Source organism: Biomphalaria glabrata, chromosome 1, assembly GCF_947242115.1.
Source record: "Biomphalaria glabrata chromosome 1, xgBioGlab47.1, whole genome shotgun sequence".
Taxonomy (NCBI): Eukaryota; Metazoa; Mollusca; class Gastropoda; family Planorbidae; genus Biomphalaria; species Biomphalaria glabrata.
In genome coordinates, this window is record NC_074711.1 from 17,243,230 (window position 1) to 17,262,829 (window position 19,600).

General features: G+C 36.0%; 1 protein-coding gene across 6 annotated transcripts in view; it reads right to left on the minus strand.

Moving 5' to 3' along the window:
* Positions 1–424: 424 nt before the first annotated feature.
* The window catches only part of LOC106051948 (parathyroid hormone/parathyroid hormone-related peptide receptor-like), a 147,786-nt gene continuing 128,610 nt past the window's right edge, over positions 425–19,600 (minus strand). For 5 of the 6 annotated variants that reach the window (XM_056025656.1, XM_056025645.1, XM_056025651.1 and 2 more), the window contains 8 exons: positions 18,860–19,016; positions 17,490–17,550; positions 15,540–15,609; positions 14,916–15,007; positions 11,223–11,361; positions 6,006–6,059; positions 3,964–4,106; positions 425–2,053 (listed from right to left, as the gene is read on the minus strand). In XM_056025656.1, coding sequence (XP_055881631.1) covers positions 1,888–2,053; positions 3,964–4,106; positions 6,006–6,059; positions 11,223–11,361; positions 14,916–15,007; positions 15,540–15,609; positions 17,490–17,550; positions 18,860–19,016 — 882 coding nt within the window. In that variant the 3' untranslated portion in view covers positions 425–1,887. The remainder of the gene's footprint in view (positions 2,054–3,963; positions 4,107–6,005; positions 6,060–11,222; positions 11,362–14,915; positions 15,008–15,539; positions 15,610–17,489; positions 17,551–18,859; positions 19,017–19,600) is intronic. The other variant, XM_056025662.1, reaches the window with a different exon arrangement.

The following is a 19,600-nucleotide window of genomic DNA, read 5'->3' on the forward strand; positions in this document are numbered from 1 at the left end:
ATTGCAAGTAGATGTACAAGATCATACTGACACTACTAAACATAAGACTAATGTGCAAGCAGGACCTTTGTTTGAATCAGTTGTTTAGTGACACGTATTTCTAGTAGTCGTAAAAACATTGCCACTCTAGAAAAGAGTGACAACACCATAGACTTATATATTATATAGTATATATAAATCTATGGACAACACATCAGTAGAAATTTTAGAAATGTTTCATAAACAGTTAAAAATCATGAAATGCGTTAAGCCCGAAAGTGAAACAATTTCCGCTGAGCAGTGCCAAGGGTAATAAGTTTCTGTTAACATTTTATCTTTGAAATTGAATTCATGTTTTAATATTTTGTTTCGTTTAATACAAAGTTGTTTTTTTTAACTAGCCAATTTCTCAAAACAGATTTGAAAGAACTCAGTTTGTTTTCAGACAAATTTATTTATTTTGATCATTTTGAAAACAAATCACATGAGAGACAAAATGAACTGAGACACTAGGTGAAAATTAAACAGATGAGATGTAGAGACGATTGACTTCTGTGGACAACAAATGGGATCAATGAAACACGTTTAATACTTAGGCCTTGATATTGATTTCAACAAATGGAGGACTATAGAGATAAACTCTAGATCAGCCTTTCTCAAATTATGGGGCGCGCCACATCCTCTCAAAGGGAGGGGGTCGCCTATAGTGCTCCTTTAGGTCCCCAGATGCTAAAGGGGGGCGGGTGCGAACGAAATTTTTCTAACTAGTAATAATTTGAGAAACATTGCATTAGATCTATTCAATTAGCAGCCTTGATGAAAAGAAGACTTAATGGAATCGAAGAAACTGACATGTCAAGAAAAAAAGTGGTTGATTTGATTCCTGCGAATTCAACTCATTAAGTCTCTAAACATAGTAAAGGTAAGGGTGGGGCTTGTAATGATATAAAACTAAGGACATTTGAACTTCACGAGTTAAAAAAAAATGTATTTTGTTTATCTCTAGCTAAAATGGCTGCTATACTGCAGAGACTCAAAGTGCGCCCATTACGCGTATGACTAGGCAGTCTTATACCAAAAAATACATAACGGAACCCCAACACCACCAACACTTTTTATATCTGCAGTCTTCACTTTTCCAAATTTGTATAAATACGTTTATTTAAGATTATAAGTTTTTATAACCTTTTTTTGGCATGTACTATAAAAAAAAACTTTTGGTCGATTGGCAACAAGCACAAAAGACTGGCACAGTCTTCATTAAAAAGCATGCTGATGTAGGCCCATAAGACCAAGATAAGACCTTACTGATAGTTTATGGGATTTCATAGGACCTTTTTGATAAATAATGTGAATTTAAAACATATAACACATGGATGTAAAAGGGCCATCAGAATAGTTTGTTTTAATGATATGTTAATACAAGTGATTTTATCTTTCACAAAATATTCACACGATTACTGTACTTGTAACAAATGTAAATGTTCCTATAAGTCAAAAAGATGATTTGATATAATGGAAAAAAGTTAATCCATTATTAGTTTCAAAAGTTGGTAAACGTCATTAACCGTGTCGACAAATTAACGCGCTCTACAAATGATTTAATCTTCAAAAGTTTAAATGTTTTCTTTTGACATTAAAGAGCTTATACATCACTCGTAAATGCTGTAAATGCTGACACCACATGCAAACATATGTGGGGCTGCCAAGGTCTGCAAGACATAATCTTGGACATGAACCTGAAGATGAAGGTAGACTACTCAGACCAACCAGAGGTAAGAGTTATCTCGCTTCTGTCATAGCACTGACATACGATATGCCAGCTTACGCTCCTTGTCAAGTAAGGCTTCTTGAGGGAAGTTGTAATAGAACGTGTTACAAAATCTTGCACCTGAAGTGTGTCGTATGCTACACATAACTGTTCTTCTTGCTCGTGTAGATGATAGGGCGTACGTCAATGGGAGAAGAGACCGGGGGTTGGGCGCGGTAGTAGCGCATTGGTTGGATGTAGATTCTCAGCTTTTGTCTTTCGAGACTTTGGTTGTGGTCCGAGCCGCTGGAAGAGTTCACCTCCCTGAAACAGGGGAGTCAAAAGTTGAGAGATTATGTTGTGAAATGAGTTAAATTCCCCCCTCCCCATTGAAAAAAAAAAAGATGCTGACAAAGGCTTCCTTCATTAAGGTCACATCTTTCAAATAATGATTATGAATCACACAATGAATAGATTATTTTTAGGAGACATCTTTTGAATTGAAAATTGTCCTTAAACTATTTCAGAGAGTGTGATCGGAACCCTAAACCAAATACCCCATTTAGTGGCACGTTATGTTTCACGGTCCATGTTCAAAACGAGGAATTATTGTAACTCTTTCTACTAGAGAAACGAAAAAACATTCGGTCCGCAACAGCCCTGACACGGACAGTAGCCTATCTTTATGAACAAGGGGGCATTCAATTTAAATGAACCGAGGAACCCATTCTTAAAGCTCTTGACACGGACACTAGCCTATATCTTTATGAACAAGGGGCAGGGCCAGTCCTACAGATTGCGGGGCCCTATGCGAAACGGATAGCGCGGGGCCTATTCTGGATTGTGATAAGGATAATAATTAAAAAATTAAGATTTTGTATTAGAAACTAAATTCGTCTTTGCATTTTATTAGACTTTACTAAGTACAAAATCACTGTCACATTAACTTTACGAGCCATCTACAGTAGATAGTAGTTTTCCAACAAAAAGCCGACAAACATTCAGATCTGCCTTTTAGATTTACTATCGACTAGCAAAATATCGCTTTTGGTGTTTTGTTTTTAAAGGTCGAGATAGATTTAGATCTATATTTGTATGCCAGTGACTATTAAAGTAAATTAAGAATGTGAACTTCTTGTTTTGGTTACAATTCGCCATATTATTACATTTTTATTAAATAAAAGCTGACAATGCCGTTTTTTTTTTAAAATTGCTAGTAGGATTGACGTTTTCCGTTTTGAAGGACACCCCGAAATGACAATTTTATCTGTTTTTAAGAAGATTAGCATCAGTTTTCAGAAGATTTTAATAATCAAATGTTCATGATTTTTTCGTATATTTTACAATGTCAGTAGAATTCCAGAAACCCTTTAATAATAAGTTAAAATGGTTTATTTTAATTATTTACACCTAGAATCGAGCGGAGCCTATGAAAGTGCGGGGCCCACTGCGGCCGCATAGGTTGCAGTGGCCTACGACCGGCCCTGACAAGGGGCATTCAATTTAAATGAACCGAGGAACCCATTCTTAAAGCTCCTGGACTATGATGACACCCAAAGTGAACCCTTGCCCTTTGGTTCATGACTCAGTCTCTGTTTTTGTAGATTAAAAAGAAAGACCAGTGTAATTGAAGACATTTTGGATGCAACCAGGCGGCCAGCAAGCATTACTGACTACAATCTTTTTAGTGCGTGGAGATAGAGATGGAGAGGAAAAAAAAAAGAGTGAGAGAGAAAGTGAGAGAGAAAGAGAGCGTGAAATGAGATAAAAGCGATACATGGAAAATATGAAAAGAGTAAAAGATACGTAGGCCTAGGGAGAGATAGAGAGAAAAAAGAACAGAAATATCGGAAAGTACCCCGTCCTGGCAAATAAAAAAAAATGAGTGAATGAAAAAAAAATAGCGAGATAGAAGAAATTGTCTGTTCGCACGTTTACAGGAAGCAGTTCCTTCACGTTTGAAACCCTAAGTCTTTTAGACATGACATCTCACGCAAATAAAATTCTCCACAATTAAAATTTTCATTCTGTAATGGATAAATTTACTGGTAAACATAACATTATATTAAGGATTAAGCATTCAAGCTATTTTTTTTAATTTCTAACTATAATTTCAAGACCTTATTAATCTTAAAGAAACAAATCAAGTCTTAAAGAATGAGAACCGCTGCTCTAGAAACAGGACGAAACATTTATTGACTTCTCTCCCTGGACCTGGAGTTACGTGCTCTTACCTAGACTCGTGACGGGGTGAACAGGAAGGGCAGGTCCTTGGCCGGACATGGGAACTGGCTGTGGTCGCGTACTTGTTATGAAACTTGCGCGAATTGACCCTCAGCTTGTGGCGAATATAGCGTTTCCGTATTTCTGTTTGGACCTGAACCATTATAATAGACAAAAACTAGGTTGTGAGTATCTATCTATCTATCTATCTATCTATCTATCTATCTATCTATCTATCTATCTATCTATCTATCTATCTATCTATCTATCTTATCTTATCTTATCTTATCTTATTTGATCTTATCTATCTATCTATCTTATCTAAACTTATCTTATTTGATCTTATCTATCTATCTATCTATCTATCTATCTATCTATCTATCTATCTATCTATCTATCTATCTATCTATCTATCTATCTATCTATCTATCTATCTATGTCTGTCTATCTGTCTGTCTGTCTATCTATCTATCTTATCTTAACTTATCTTATTTGATCTTATCTATCTATCTATCTATCTATCTATCTTATTTTCTTTCTTTCTCCCCCCCCCCCCCCCCCCCCGTTTTCCCTTCTCTCTCTCTCTCTAACTTGTTATGGTTATAAAACTAATTCACAAATAGAAGAACATTCACCTAATGGAAGAACGAATACAATAAATCTCGTTGATCCTAGAGAATTAGTAAATAGCTTTATAGCTATTGGAATAAAAATAAAAGTTTATTTAGATTTGGCCCACAATTAACTTATAAGCAGTGCTGGGTTTACCTATAGACAAAAAAAAATTGCCTCTAATGGGCCCCATATTTCTAATAGCTTAAGGCCTTATCAAGTTGCACAATTTCTTTGAGAAACCCAGCCTAGCTAGTTATCTTCATAAAACCCAGCCTAGCTAGTTATCTTCATAAAAACCCAGCCTAGCTAGTTATATTCATTTAAAACCCAGCCTAGCTAGTTATCTTCACAAAAACCCAGCCTAGCTAGTTATCTTCACAAAAACCCAGCATAGCTAGTTATCTTCATAAAAACTATCCATGTGAACGAATTAAAAATTACTGGGAGATTTCTTGTATCGTGACGTTATGAAATAAACGTTAAACTCAATTGAAATAACATTTACTTGGAAATCTTTTCGTTTGAGAGGTTAGGAATTAATTTAGTACTTAATGGACTGTACCCGAAACAGATAAGTTCTATGCACAAAATTGACAAAAAAAATCTTGACAAAAATAATTTAAAAGTAAACATTACAAAACAATCTTCAAAATCTACAAATAAAAAAAAAATTGGACACAAATATCAAAGATCTAGTACAATGAATCTGACACAACAAGCAAAGGGTTGGAAAAAAACAAAACTGACATTCAAATACTACAAGTTTACACCATAAAACATGTTCATGTTATCTATGCCATTAATATCTATTCACGAATAGCTGCAAAGAATCAAAGAATATTTTCCTGCACTTTATTCACCTCTTACAGTTTTAATATCATTTTTTTTCTTCCGGTATCAGTCTAAATTTTAACTTTTTTTTGTACACTTTCAGAGGCAAAAAATGTTTAGATTACTCAGAGATTAAAACCATGACAACAAGTTGTTACTAGAATGCCGTAATTAATTAATTTTTTTCATAAACATTAATTCCGAGAGAGGTTATGAAAATGTCTCCAAGATAAAACTTCATCGATTTCTTCAGGAGTAAACAACAACAAAATGAAAACACATCAATTTAAACTGTTATCGAAGTATCTAAAATAGTCCATACTAATAGTAAAAGTTCATTTAACCCCTACTTTCATCAACTAGTTATGGTGCCGATTTTAAGCTTTTTGTAGTGTCTAAATTTGTTTTTAAATAGTAAACACAAACTTTAGACAGAAAAAACAAAGTTTGTATTCTTGAAACAGACAAAAGTCGAGATGTAGAGAACATAAAGAAATAAAAACAAGGAACTATTATACTTCCCAGGGAACAGGCTACTAGTGTAAACAAGGGAAGACAAACAAGCACAAGGGGAGATAACTAAAGGAAGAAAATAGAATATACTGACTGTGCCTCGTACCTCCCCATTCATAAAGCAGAAAAGGCAGGCTATTAATAAACCCTGAAAAAAACAACAACAACAACGTAGAATTAATTTATCGGTATTTTTTGTAAACCTTACAATGTTACAGAAACAATGTCGTCTTTAAGAGTTCTGGAACCTTGAGATATTTACGATTAACTCTGTTGGCACATTGTAAGCGACCACACAGTGTACACAATGAGTCTTTATGGGGATGAAAATAGAACTTGCCGTGAGTATTTCTACTTTGACCAACTTTAAACTATAGAAAGTGTGCTGTCCTAGCTAGATATGGCATACTCGTGAAACTTGTTTTAAAGCAGGGTTTGGTGTGTGTGTGTTTTGAGTTGGGGCTAGTACATTTACATTGTGACAGATTGTATTTATTCAACAAAAAGTCATGTTTGTTCACTATGAAAACAGGTTTCTGTAAGGGATAGGTCATACGATAGACGTCAAAAATATTATATCATTGTGACAGCTTGTGTTAATTCAATAAAGGATCCTTTGTTTGCAATAGACATAGGTCAAAGATAAATATTCTATGTTAAAATTTAAACGACATTTTAAAACTATATGTTGAATAATTTGATTTGTAACTCAAATATCTTTTTTATCAGGCTTGGAAGTTAATTTTGGAAGTTGCTTAAAATACACAATTCCCTGTCTTAGTATTTTGTCAAAATTATATAATACCACACAAAAAAGTACTCATGATCCTTTACCAGAATGGTTATGACCACAATAAAATAGATCCAGATGTAGTCATTTATATTACTATTTTTATGTACAGCAATATTCCTAATAGAAATACATGTTTTTTTTTTTATCTCTATGCCAACGAGACAGCTTATTTATAACAGCTCTGCTTACTATGTGATGGAATACGCATGCATTAAGATGTTTTGTAAATACAGAGACTGTAAGAGAGGACACGGACTGGGGAGAGTAAGCCGTAAATGTAACAAAGTCTAAGCTCCACGGAAAACAGCCGCGGCCTCTCCCCCGTCATTAGACTCAGTCAACATTCATAAATGGGTCTACACTTTGAGGCACTCAGAGGTCTGAGCGAGGGGCTTACATTCGATATTGGCATCTCTAAATAGCAATGCACTTTAGACATATTTATGACGCTCTAAAACATATCTGAAAGGAAGAAAAAAATATTTTCGGATTGATTGTTAAATGTTCAGTGTTACACTAAGCTGCTCAAAGCGATAAGTCGAATACAAAATATAGTTGACTGTGTCATCTAAGTCACGATAATACGATTTAGAATAAACTTCAAACTTTAAAAACAATAATATATCAACATGTTTACAAAGAGTATTACAAAGGAAGCCCCCGATTTACTTGTTTAGCTGATATATTTCATAGTTAATATAAAGTACTGTGACAATGGGTTTAGCCGATTTGTTAAAAAAATTTCGTTCTTCTAAAGAAATAAATTCAGGTATATTAATTTCTATTTTTAGGGCCATCTTGACTCTCCGACATTTAACATACACTTCTTCGCCGTTCTATATATATATATTACAACATACACAAATTAACAAAAATGTATACAGATGTTACAAAAAAAAAAAAATAAATGAAAAAACAAGACAGTTTGTGTGGAAACACAAACTCAAAATCGGCCCCCGAAGTGGTCCACAAGTGTTTTAATGAAAAAACTGCTTGCATAAGTGATTTAAAAAAAAAAAAAGATTTTTCGCTTTTAGAAAAGAAAAAAGTAGCCGTTGCATCAGAACTTTGAATGGACTAAAATATTATGATGTTAGATTTTGACTCTCTTTTCTAGTTTACGAGATCTAAACGGAACGGATGGACAGACGGACAGACATTTCACACAAAACTAATAGCGTCTTTTCCCGCTGGGGCCGCTAAAAATGGTATTACGTTAGTGGAAAACAGTTATTCCCAAGTGGTCTATATAGACCCCCAGGGGTCTACGATGAGTTCCAAGGGGTCTACGAAAGTGAAAACATAAATTGGGGGTCTATGACATGTGCATGGGGGTCTATGACAATGGATTTCATTTAAGCAGGTCGTGACTTTAATTTTTACATTCCTTCAATGTAATTATTTCATTTGATTTGTACCTTAGTTAATCCTTTCAATATTTATCCTGCTATTCAAACGAAAAATTGTGATATTTAATTTCAATACTTATTTAAATGGCTTAATTTTTTCTACATGTAACAAAAAGAAATGTAGACTATACAGCGTTGGTACTTTAAAATTGGGATTCATTTCTTCCTTGTCAAACAAGCGGTTGCCAAGTGCCTTTTTATGATGATATGAAACTAATTACGCTGGGGGATCAATTGAGACTATGCCACCCTGATAAAAAGAAAAAGGTTTGAAAACATTTTGAACTCTCAAAGATAAAGTTCACTATAGACCCACAAAATCTTTCTTCAACATCATATAGAGAAGATGATGGTTTGTGCGCGTCTTAGAAAATTTCTTTACTTATAGCCAAATACGGAAAACACTATAGATAAAACATTGATTTTACCAGCTGTTAAAGTAGTTTAAAAAACTGTTGAATTAAACGTACATCTCATATTATCTAAAGCCCATTTCTTTAAGCAACAATACAGTAGGGACATCGGTGGTATGAGTTATAACAAAAGATTGTAATTCTCTGCAAACAACATATACAGTTTGGGATCAGCGGTGTTGCAGGCTCTGTCAGGATGTAGCGCTGTGTGCTGCATACTGCCTAAGTGTCATCGGCTCCTTATTTTTCCAAGGGTTGACCCACGAAACAGTTCCCATGTTTAGGGTATATCTGCAAGGCAGAAGAGGTTTGAATTCAGTTTTCCCCCTGCTAGGTGGGTTGCAAGCCCAGACTAATGAGTCCCTCCAGCCCAAAGCTTACTGATTTAGACGCCAGTTACTTCGCCCCTTCTTCTGTTTGAGAAAACAGTTCCGCGGACCCAATATTGAATGGACTCAGGGGCGTACTATAAATACCGAAATTCAAAATCACAGTCTTCCTCGGTTCGAAGCCAAGCGCTTTACCACTCCGCCATCATGACCCCACGCTGATTGTAGACTCAAGCTGAGTGAATTTATATCTAGGTCAAGGTTAAGATTACAAAATATCCCAAAGCTTTTAAAGATGAAGACATTTCCAGACATTAAAACAATTAACAAACGAAAAAAACAAACAAACTTGAATTCTAAGTACTTATTTTCACACATCATATCTTGTTGAGATCCCCTGCTTCTTACACTATTAATAAAAAGTAAATAAAAAAAACCTACATAGGCCTACAATGCACCAGAAATCAAATAAAAAAGGCTAAAAAAGATACAATTTGTTTAACTGAGGACAATAACGATTTCTCTTTCCTTAAAACACAATGGAGTCCATACATTCTAACATTTCATTTCAGTTGAAATCCAATCCAAAATTGAGAAACTGAATACAAATAAAACTGATCTAGACACAAAATGCTCCAGCCAAATATAACATCTTTTTTTTTTTGGCGAAGATTGGTCTTTAAAGTCATCATCGAGTCACAGAGAAAATGAGATTTGATGATCTTGGACGATTACGTAGGAGGCTTCAAACAATGATACTACTCTAAGCAAAATAACATTTTTTTATATTCATGTTCATAACTATTATCTTTAAATATCGATTCACAAACTCCCTATGCATATTAGTCACCACACATAGAGATGATAACTATAATCACCACACATAGAGATGATAACTATAATCACCACACATAGAGAAACTATATCATAAAATAAATTGTTCAAGACATAAAGAAAAAAAATATACAAATCTTAAAATTCAATCTTTGAAACAGATAAGTTACTGGCGTAGGTTTCTTCTACTTGTATCAGGCAGAATATGTTGTGACTAATTAAGTCTATTCTGGAGCGGCAAAGTTTGCCACAGTTCGCGCGTGAAGATGCACCTGTTTTAGGGCTATCGGATAGGGCAGCTTTCTATCTATTTTTCTTGTTTAGGGCCGCCTCAGTTCTTATGTTCTCGGCGAGGTTCGAACCAGCACGCTCTTTCTTCTCCATGCTGTCCAATCTTGGGTGATTTCTCACCCTTCACCACATTTTATTGATAGCTGTAGTCCTGATATTGCACTTTCAGACATCTCTGTCGGTTTATTTAGGGCGTCCTAGAGTCTGACTCCCTAAACAAGCTCTGCATAAACAATGTCTTTGGGAAATCTTCCATCTCGTAAGCGGGTGACATGTCCGAGCCAGCGTAATGCTCACTGTGTCTCTAGTGTGGCTATTGGCCAATTTCAATATTTCCTGATTGAAAAACATCGCTCTATGAGACGCACATTACGCGTCGCAAGCATCTCATGTTAAAACTGTTCAATCTTTGCTCTTGATACATGTATACTCGCACCATCACACCATCGGGACTATAGACATTGTTGTGGAAGACAGTGATGACAAAGTAGAAGTCAGCGTCCAAGACGGTCGTGCGTTCGTTTAGTTATCATGTTCATTTTGTAACTCAACATTTTCTTTGATTCCTTTTTGTTGATTTGCTGGCCTAGATCTATTACAATATTTGACGACTTCCACCCCACCCGCCACCTCAAACACATTTTGTTTTTAATCACTTTCTAAGTTTCAAACATTGAAACGAAAGCGTTTATTTGTTTTGTGACCTTGTTCTCACACTCTAGAGCAGCTACGCCCACTTCCCAAACTGAAATGTGCAGGTGCTAGCAAATGAAGACGAAAAGGACTGTAACTTCTATTTGACATTGTCAAGTGCCCACAGTTACTGTAGATTTACAGATCTTATTTGGTTAGACGTGATGCCTCAAAAGTTGACGATATGTCTAATGTCGCCGCATCAAATTAGCAAATTTTGAGATTTATATGGCAGTCACAGGAGACATTTGGATGTAAATGTCCTGTGACAAGCGTGTCATTTACATTTTAGACATTTGACATTCTTCTCGCAAGGTTAAATCTATGTGTTAGACAATGCACAAACAATATCAACAGAATAAAAAAAACATGAAGAGAATTCAGGTCTCTATCTACGAAAAGATTAAATCTAAATTACAGTTTTGTTTTCAAGTTCCAGACATGGTCTATGCTATTTTTTTAATGGCTAATCGGTACAGTGAAACAATGAAATTCAAGGTAGAGTAATACGACGTCATAATAGAGTGTGTAAGTTGTCAAGAGACTCGCCTGGAAGGAATTGAAGAACATTTCTAAGTACAGCTTGATGGTCTCCAAGACAGGATCAATGTTGTCTGGTACACCAATAGTTACTAAGTAGTGAACACCAAAAATCGGTATCAACACAAGTGTAGACTTTCCTAAGCGTCTGGAAAACAAGTTGAAAGTTAGTTTCAAATGATTGACGATAGAGATGACTGTGATGTTATAGATGACTGGCTAGTTGGAATGGTATGGCTAACTGGCTAGAAGAGATGTTGTGAATGAGTGGCTAGCTGTGATGTTGTTGATAGCTGGTTAGTTGTAATGCTGTTGATGGCTGGTTAGCCGTGATGTTGTGAATGAGTGGCTAGCTGTGATGTGGATGACTTGCTAGATGTTATATGCTGTTGGCTGCCTATTTGTAATATGATGAATGGCTAGTGATTTGTGGTGGTTTAAATGACTGGCAATTTTGTGTATGTTTATAAATGACTAGCTGTTTGTAATGTTTTAGATAACTAGCTAACCCATTAATTATAATGTTATAGATAACTGGCTAACTCATTAGTTATAATGTTATTATGTTATAGATAACTTGCAATAAGGCTATTCTACAATCTTACACTAATTCACCAGATCGGATTGACTTTTCAAACAAAACTTAGTGGCATCCACAGAGTGCAGGTGATGTTCTATTTAGTAGAATCCACAGAGTGCAGGTGATGTTATATTTAGTGGAATCCACAGAGTGCAGGTGATGTTCTATTTATTAGAATCCACAGAGTGCAGGTGATGTTCTATTTAGTAGAATCCACAGAGTGCAGGTGATGTTATATTTAGTGGAATCCACAGAGTGCAGGTGATGTTATATTTAGTGGAATCCACAGAGTGCAGGTGATGTTCTATTTATTAGAATCCACAGAGTGCAGGTGATGTTCTATTTAGTAGAATCCACAGAGTGCAGGTGATGTTCTTTTTAGTAGAATCCACAGAGTGCAGGTGATGTTATATTTAGTGGAATCCACAGAGTGCAGGTGATGTTATATTTAGTGGAATCCACAGAGTGCAGGTGATGTTCTATTTATTAGAATCCACAGAGTGCAGGTGATGTTCTATTTAGTAGAATCCACAGAGTGCAGGTGATGTTCTATTTAGTAGAATCCACAGAGTGCAGGTGATGTTATATTTAGTGGAATCCACAAAGTGCAGGTGATGTTATATTTAGTGGACTCCACAGAGTGCAGGTGATGTTCTATTTAGTAGAATCCACAGAGTGCAGGTGATGTTCTATTTAGTGGAATCCACAGAGCGCAGGTGATGTTCTATTTAGTGGAATCCACAGAGTGCAGGTGATGTTCTATTTATTAGAATCCACAAAGTGCAGGTGATGTTATATTTAGTGGACTCCACAGAGTGCAGGTGATGTTCTATTTAGTAGAATCCACAGAGTGCAGGTGATGTTCTATTTAGTGGAATCCACAGAGCGCAGGCGATGTTCTATTTAGTGGAATCCACAGAGGAAAGTGATGTTCTATTTAGTAGAATCCACAGAGTGCAGGTGATGTTCTATTTAGTGGAATCCACAGAGTGCAGGTGATGTTCTATTTAGTGAAATCCAAAGAGTGCAGGTGATGTTCTATTTAGTGGCATCCACAGAGGAAAGTGATGTTCTATTTAGTAGAATCCACAGAGTGCAGGTGATGTTCTATTAAGTGGAATCCATAGAGTGCAGGTAATGTTCTATTTAGTAGAATCCACAGAGTGCAGGTGATGTTCTATTTAGTGGCATCCACAGAGTGCAGGTGATGTTCTATTTATTAGAATCCACAGAGTGCAGGTGATGTTCTATTTAGTAGAATCCACAGAGTGCAGGTGATGTTCTTTTTAGTAGAATCCACAGAGTGCAGGTGATGTTATATTTAGTGGAATCCACAGAGTGCAGGTGATGTTATATTTAGTGGAATCCACAGAGTACAGGTGATGTTCTATTTATTAGAATCCACAGAGTGCAGGTGATGTTCTATTTAGTAGAATCCACAGAGTGCAGGTGATGTTCTATTTAGTAGAATCCACAGAGTGCAGGTGATGTTCTATTTAGTGGAATCCACAGAGTGCAGGTGATGTTCTATTTATTAGAATCCACAAAGTGCAGGTGATGTTATATTTAGTGGACTCCACAGAGTGCAGGTGATGTTCTATTTAGTAGAATCCACAGAGTGCAGGTGATGTTCTATTTAGTGGAATCCACAGAGCGCAGGCGATGTTCTATTTAGTGGAATCCACAGAGGAAAGTGATGTTCTATTTAGTAGAATCCACAGAGTGCAGGTGATGTTCTATTTAGTGGAATCCACAGAGTGCAGGTGATGTTCTATTTAGTGAAATCCACAGAGTGCAGGTGATGTTCTATTTAGTGGCATCCACAGAGGAAAGTGATGTTCTATTTAGTAGAATCCACAGAGTGCAGGTGATGTTCTATTAAGTGGAATCCATAGAGTGCAGGTAATGTTCTATTTAGTAGAATCCACAGAGTGCAGGTGATGTTCTATTTAGTGGCATCCACAGAGTGCAGGTGATGTTCTATTTAGTAGCATCCACAGAGTGGAGGTGATGTTCTATTTAGTGGAATACACAGAATGCAGGTGATGTTCTATTTAGTGGCATCCACAGGGTGCAGGTGATGTTCTATTTAGTGGCATCCACAGAGTGCAGGTGATGTTCTATTTAGTAGAATCCACAGAATGCAGGTGATGTTCTATTTAGTGGCATCCATAGAGTGCAGGTGATGTTCTATTTAGTGGCATCCACAGAATGCAGGTGATGTTCTATTTAGTGGTATCCACAGAATGCAGGTGGTTCTATTTAGTGGCATCCACAGAATGCAGGTGATGTTCTATTTAGTAAAATCCACAGAGTGGAGGTGATGTTCTATTTAGTAGAATCCACAGAGTGCAGGTGATGCTCTATTTAGTAAAATCCACAGAGTGCAGGTGATGTTCTATTTAGTAAAATCCACAGAGTTCAGGTGATGTTCTATTTAGTAAAATCCACAGTCTGCAGGTGATGTTCTGTTTTCCCCCATCTTACACCCCTCTAATCGACATTTTTGTAATGAATTCTTAAGCGTGATACTACAGAGAAACTTCAATGACTGCTGATCTAGTATCGATACAGATACTGTTTCTTTTTAAAAGTTTCGGGCGTTTCTTCAAAAATAAAGATTCTTACGTCCTAGCAAGTGGCGTCACAAGGGGGGAGGTGCGGTCCACACCGAGTGACACCGACCCTAGTGACGCCACTGGTCCTAGCTCAGACCTCCTGTAGGACGGCAAGGGATGACAGAGGGCACGGTTCTAACCCGGGATAACCGTGAAGCCAGTCTGAAGCACATTTTCCTACCACACAACCTTCTTCTAGATGTAAACCCGTTTTTAAAACCTCTATCCCTAAAATAACGAAATGAATAGATTAACTGCATGGACATACATTTCAAATGGCATCAACTATTGTCCCAGTGCGAGTAACGTTGTCCTCAGATGCCCCCCTCGGATTAGCCCGTAATGAGATGAAGTCATCAATCCCCGAAGTCATTCCATATGGACAGGAAAACTAGTTGCCTTTACCTCCATTATGTGGATGTAATCAAACGCCTTCTTAATGCGGTACAAGGGAGGTATCATTCATTGATAGAGCTAATTAAACGGAAGATCACTTGACCCCACCTGTATCGATATTTCCTGGCACGAGGCGGAGCAGTTCGAACCAGTTTGGTGAACAGAACTCTCACAATGTTGATGAAAAACACAAAGTTGATCTGGAAAGAAAACGAAAAAAAAAAGATTTGATTTAATTTTCTCCTGTTTAAGAAATATACAATTCAGTTATTTAGGAAAAACAAAATTTGAGACAATTTTGATGTATTAAACGTACTCTAAATACTGAATATTATTACAAAAGAGTACTTTCCAAAAGTTTTCTGAAGTACTCATAGATGCTGATACATGAAGTAGGCCTAGGTCTATTTCCCAGACTCATTTATTTCATGCTTCTGTCTACTGAACTGATTTATATCTAACTACGTCAGCCAACACAGCACTCACTACAAATGGGAGTATCAGGTACAAGTTTATTTCATTGACTGACAAAATGTTTCGTAACGTTTATTTTACACTATAGCTTGACTTACAACTGCAATAGCTACACTATAGCTTGACTTACAACTACAATAGCTACACTATAGCTTGACTTACAACTACAATAGCTACACTATAGCTTGACTTACAACTACAATAGCTACACTATAGCTTGACTTACAACTACAATAGCTACACTATAGCTTGACTTACAACTACAATAGCTACTTGTGGACATTTTAGGATCCAGAAATATCCTGTAGTTGGATGTGTATTCCAGCATCTAGAGAAAAACAACAATAAATAAATAACACACATTTTAAAATGGCAACTATTACGTATCAGGTCACACTCTCTTTCTCTCTCAGTGTGTTTGCCTGCGTGTGTGTGTGTGACGAAAAAATCCCAACATGGGGTCAAAGTTTGTTTTTTTTTTGAAAAATTCTTATATTGTTGTCTCGATAGTTTAAATGTTCATTCTTCAGACTTAAGACAATCATCGTGACGTTTCTTATGCATTTTGCCACTAGCTGGGAGTCGGGTATCGACTAGATACGTAACAATCTTCACCTCCATCTCTTGAAATATTTTCCATCATTTTATATGAAACCAAACCACCGTCTAGAGTCTGGTACCTTCCCCCCTATAATAGAATGACTCTATAGTCTTTGAATATACCACAGACACCAACTCTTCATCATAGCCCAGTCATTCATGCAGTTTAGAAAAACAAATATAACGCGATTAGTTGAAACGTAATTAAGTCATGAAAAGTGGAAGAGTTTTAGTCGACTCTCTGGAACTTATCACTCCCATTCCTTTTTAAATGGATTACAGACCCAAGAAATACACATGGCCATGTTTGATATGATCGAACCGGAAGTGATTCAAACACACGACAATCTTGCTCTGAATGAACAATAAAATCAGCCACTTGGTGATATAAACAAGATTGCAAGATATCGATGAAAAAGAGAGAGAGAGAGAGAGAGAGAGAGAGAGAGAGAGAGAGAGGGATACACGATTGATGTTGACCTAGTTATAACGAATGAGTGTTTTAATCGCGCCACCACTCAGACAGGGTCCTGGTAACCACATTTGAATAAACCCAGAAGCTAACAGAAGGAACACAAACAATGAACAAGCTTTAAGGAGTCCCATGGTAAAAGCAACAGAACAATAAATGTCAGAAAATAAAACCTTTGAAATGGGTGACTATACAAAGAACAACAAACTCTACTTCTCCAAAGTACACGTCAGAGTCTCATTTTGTTTTTTAACGAGTGCTTCCAGGATTTCAAAAGCCTCAACGCTTCAATGTAATCCTTTTGAAAGACAACTTCAGATTTCTGTTTTGTTACTGCGTTGCTTTTTTTTTTAAAAGATGACTATAGATCTAGTTAATGACAATGACATGTTTATCTTTGTGTCATATCTATGTTTTAACAATCGCTCAACATCTCGACCAAATACGTAGTTGTGGATATTAGATAGATAGATAGATAAATCGATAAATAGAGAGATAGAAAAATAAACAGACAGACATACAGATAGATAGCTAAATAAATATTTATAAATATATATATATAGACAGATAGACAGACAGGGTGATATATATATATATATATATATATATATATATATATATATATATATATATATATATATATATATATATATATATAGGGAGAGAGAGAGAGAGATAGATAGATAAACAGACAGTCAGATAGATAGATAGATAGATAAACAGACAGTCAGATAGATAGATAGATAGATAGATAGATAGATAGAGATAGATAGTTTGATAGAGATAGATAGTTTGAGAAAGAGAGAAAGTGAGAATAGAGATACCAATGTGAAGATAGGTATAAACGGATAAAATCAAATAGTAAATAAAAGTGAGAGAATTGTTTTCGCTGAACAAATGAATCACTCTGGACAACAGTCTGGACAGCACTCTGGACAACACTCTGACAAAGTGAGATGATAGCGAGCAGACGAAAGTGGACGTGGTCACTAGGAGAGGCCCAGAGACAGCAACTACTAATGACGAGAATCTTAAGAAATAGCCACTTCTGAAAACAAAAACAAAGTACAACAGGGAAGAGTTTGAGTCGAAGACTAACGAGGGCTAAATATAGAGCTGTAATCAAAAGTACTCACAAGTCATCCTCAATGGTGGCCCGTATGATGACCCAAGGCACAAGAAATAACAAGGGACCAGCTGCAAAAATAGATTTTGGAATCTTGTTAAAATAACACTGAAAATTGACTCCGGAGCAGTGGTTCTGATAATCTGAAGGAGTACCCTTGCATTGTGTTTTTCTATGTCAACAACCACTAATAATTAGTGATTATTTTTCAATAAAAAATCAAAGTGTCAAAATTTAAGTGTCAATAAGGATATAGCACCTACATGGTTTGTTAAGAAACTATCAGTAGGTCTAATCAGTTCTGAATTCATGGCACCTAGTTTTGAAATCAATTACCGGTTTGGGATCCACTGCTCCAGAGTAAAACGAATGCTAATGGTGATCAACAACAGAAACACACAAACAAACAATAACACGATTCTGTTTTTGAAAGAAATGGAACTATTAAAATGTTCGAGTTAAAAAAAAAAAAAACAGCAAAAAATAAACAAGTTCTGTAATATAAGAAAAAAATCCATTACATTAAGGCCAAATAGTACAGATAAACAAAACATTCATTTATTTGTTCATAATTTTGTAACATGATAAATATCACAACGCTTATGTGGCCAAGAAAGTGATTTATTTCCTTGCAGTTTTAATTTTACTATGCATATGATGACGTAGGACACTTATATCTTCGCCATTTTATGTCATGGAGGATGTGATCAGTCTTAGTTTTTGATCCTTTAAACCGTAAGAAAAAAAATTGAATCCACGACAATTACGTCATTAGCATGACCTTTCAACTAAATGACCTACATGACTATACTTGGTTGTGCGGTATGCGCGATGGACTGTCGTTTGGTTGTCTCGAGGGTCAAGGGTTCATACCCTGCCCCGAATAAAGCCAGAGAACACATCAACGGGCGTAGTTCAGTAGCTCATGGAACACCTCTGTAGGGCTTGCGGGAACACAGTTTGGGAAACACTGCTCAAACCTAAGCATTTGATGAGCGATAGATTTTTGAATATACATTTTTCGTAAAACTAAGTTTAATCTATTTAACAGTCTTTAACCTAGTTTTACATTCACATTTCTAATTTACACAATGAACGTAGTCCATGAGAGTAAATAGTATACCAAGCAGTTTATAATGTATTGAAAGCTATTTGTAATTTTAAATAATTTCAGTTCATCTCAAAGACACAGGCAGTAATCCTCATACAAATCAGTGACACTATCTATTTTTAGTACGAGAGACAATAACATAAAGGTATTAACATTTCTTAAATGTTATAAATTAAAATTGATGCCCGATTACCAAATGAGAGAAGATAACGGACCCTGAGAAGACCGCGGATGGCAGGTTGAGATACACAACGAGTTAGAGTACTGACCCCATCCTAGAAGCGTACACCATCGAATGTAGCGGCGCTCTGAGAATATGGTGACCGTGACCAGGATGTACAGGTAGAACCCTTCAATGAAGACCCAGGCACTGCTGGTCAGTTGGACGTAGTGGAATGTGGTGAAGAGAATCTTACACTGCCAGTGCTGTAATGAAGGAGAAACAAATGGACCAAGCGGTCAGCCAGTCACTCAGTTTTATAGCATACAATAAATATAACTATAAATATAACTATAGTTATAAGTATAACTATTTATTTTTTTCTCTTAATTCTTTTCTTGAAAAAATCAGCCCATCGATTGATACGAGAAATAACATTATTTCTGTTTAAAATCACGATCTATTACAAATTGTATCTATTAATAACCTCGTTCTTAAAATCAAATACTGTTGGGTATTGTGTAAAAGTAATCGCTGATTTTGCAATAAGTCTTTAGTGTACTTATTTTTTTAAAAGTAAAAACCTAAAACAAACGTGAAAATATAAAAGTATTTGTATCTTTTGGAGTCAGTTGCTTTGATAGGAGATTTAGCACATTGTGACAGTGCCTTCTATCAGTATCGTGTGACAATGTAGTGGGGCAGTGTCTTGCATTAGTGTCACGTGACATTGTAAAGTTCAAGTGTAGTGTGGCATTGCATTGTGACAATGCCTATAAAACAGTGTAGTGCAACTTTTGTGTCAACGTTGTATGACAGTGTAGTGTGCCAATCTAGTGTGACACTGTGA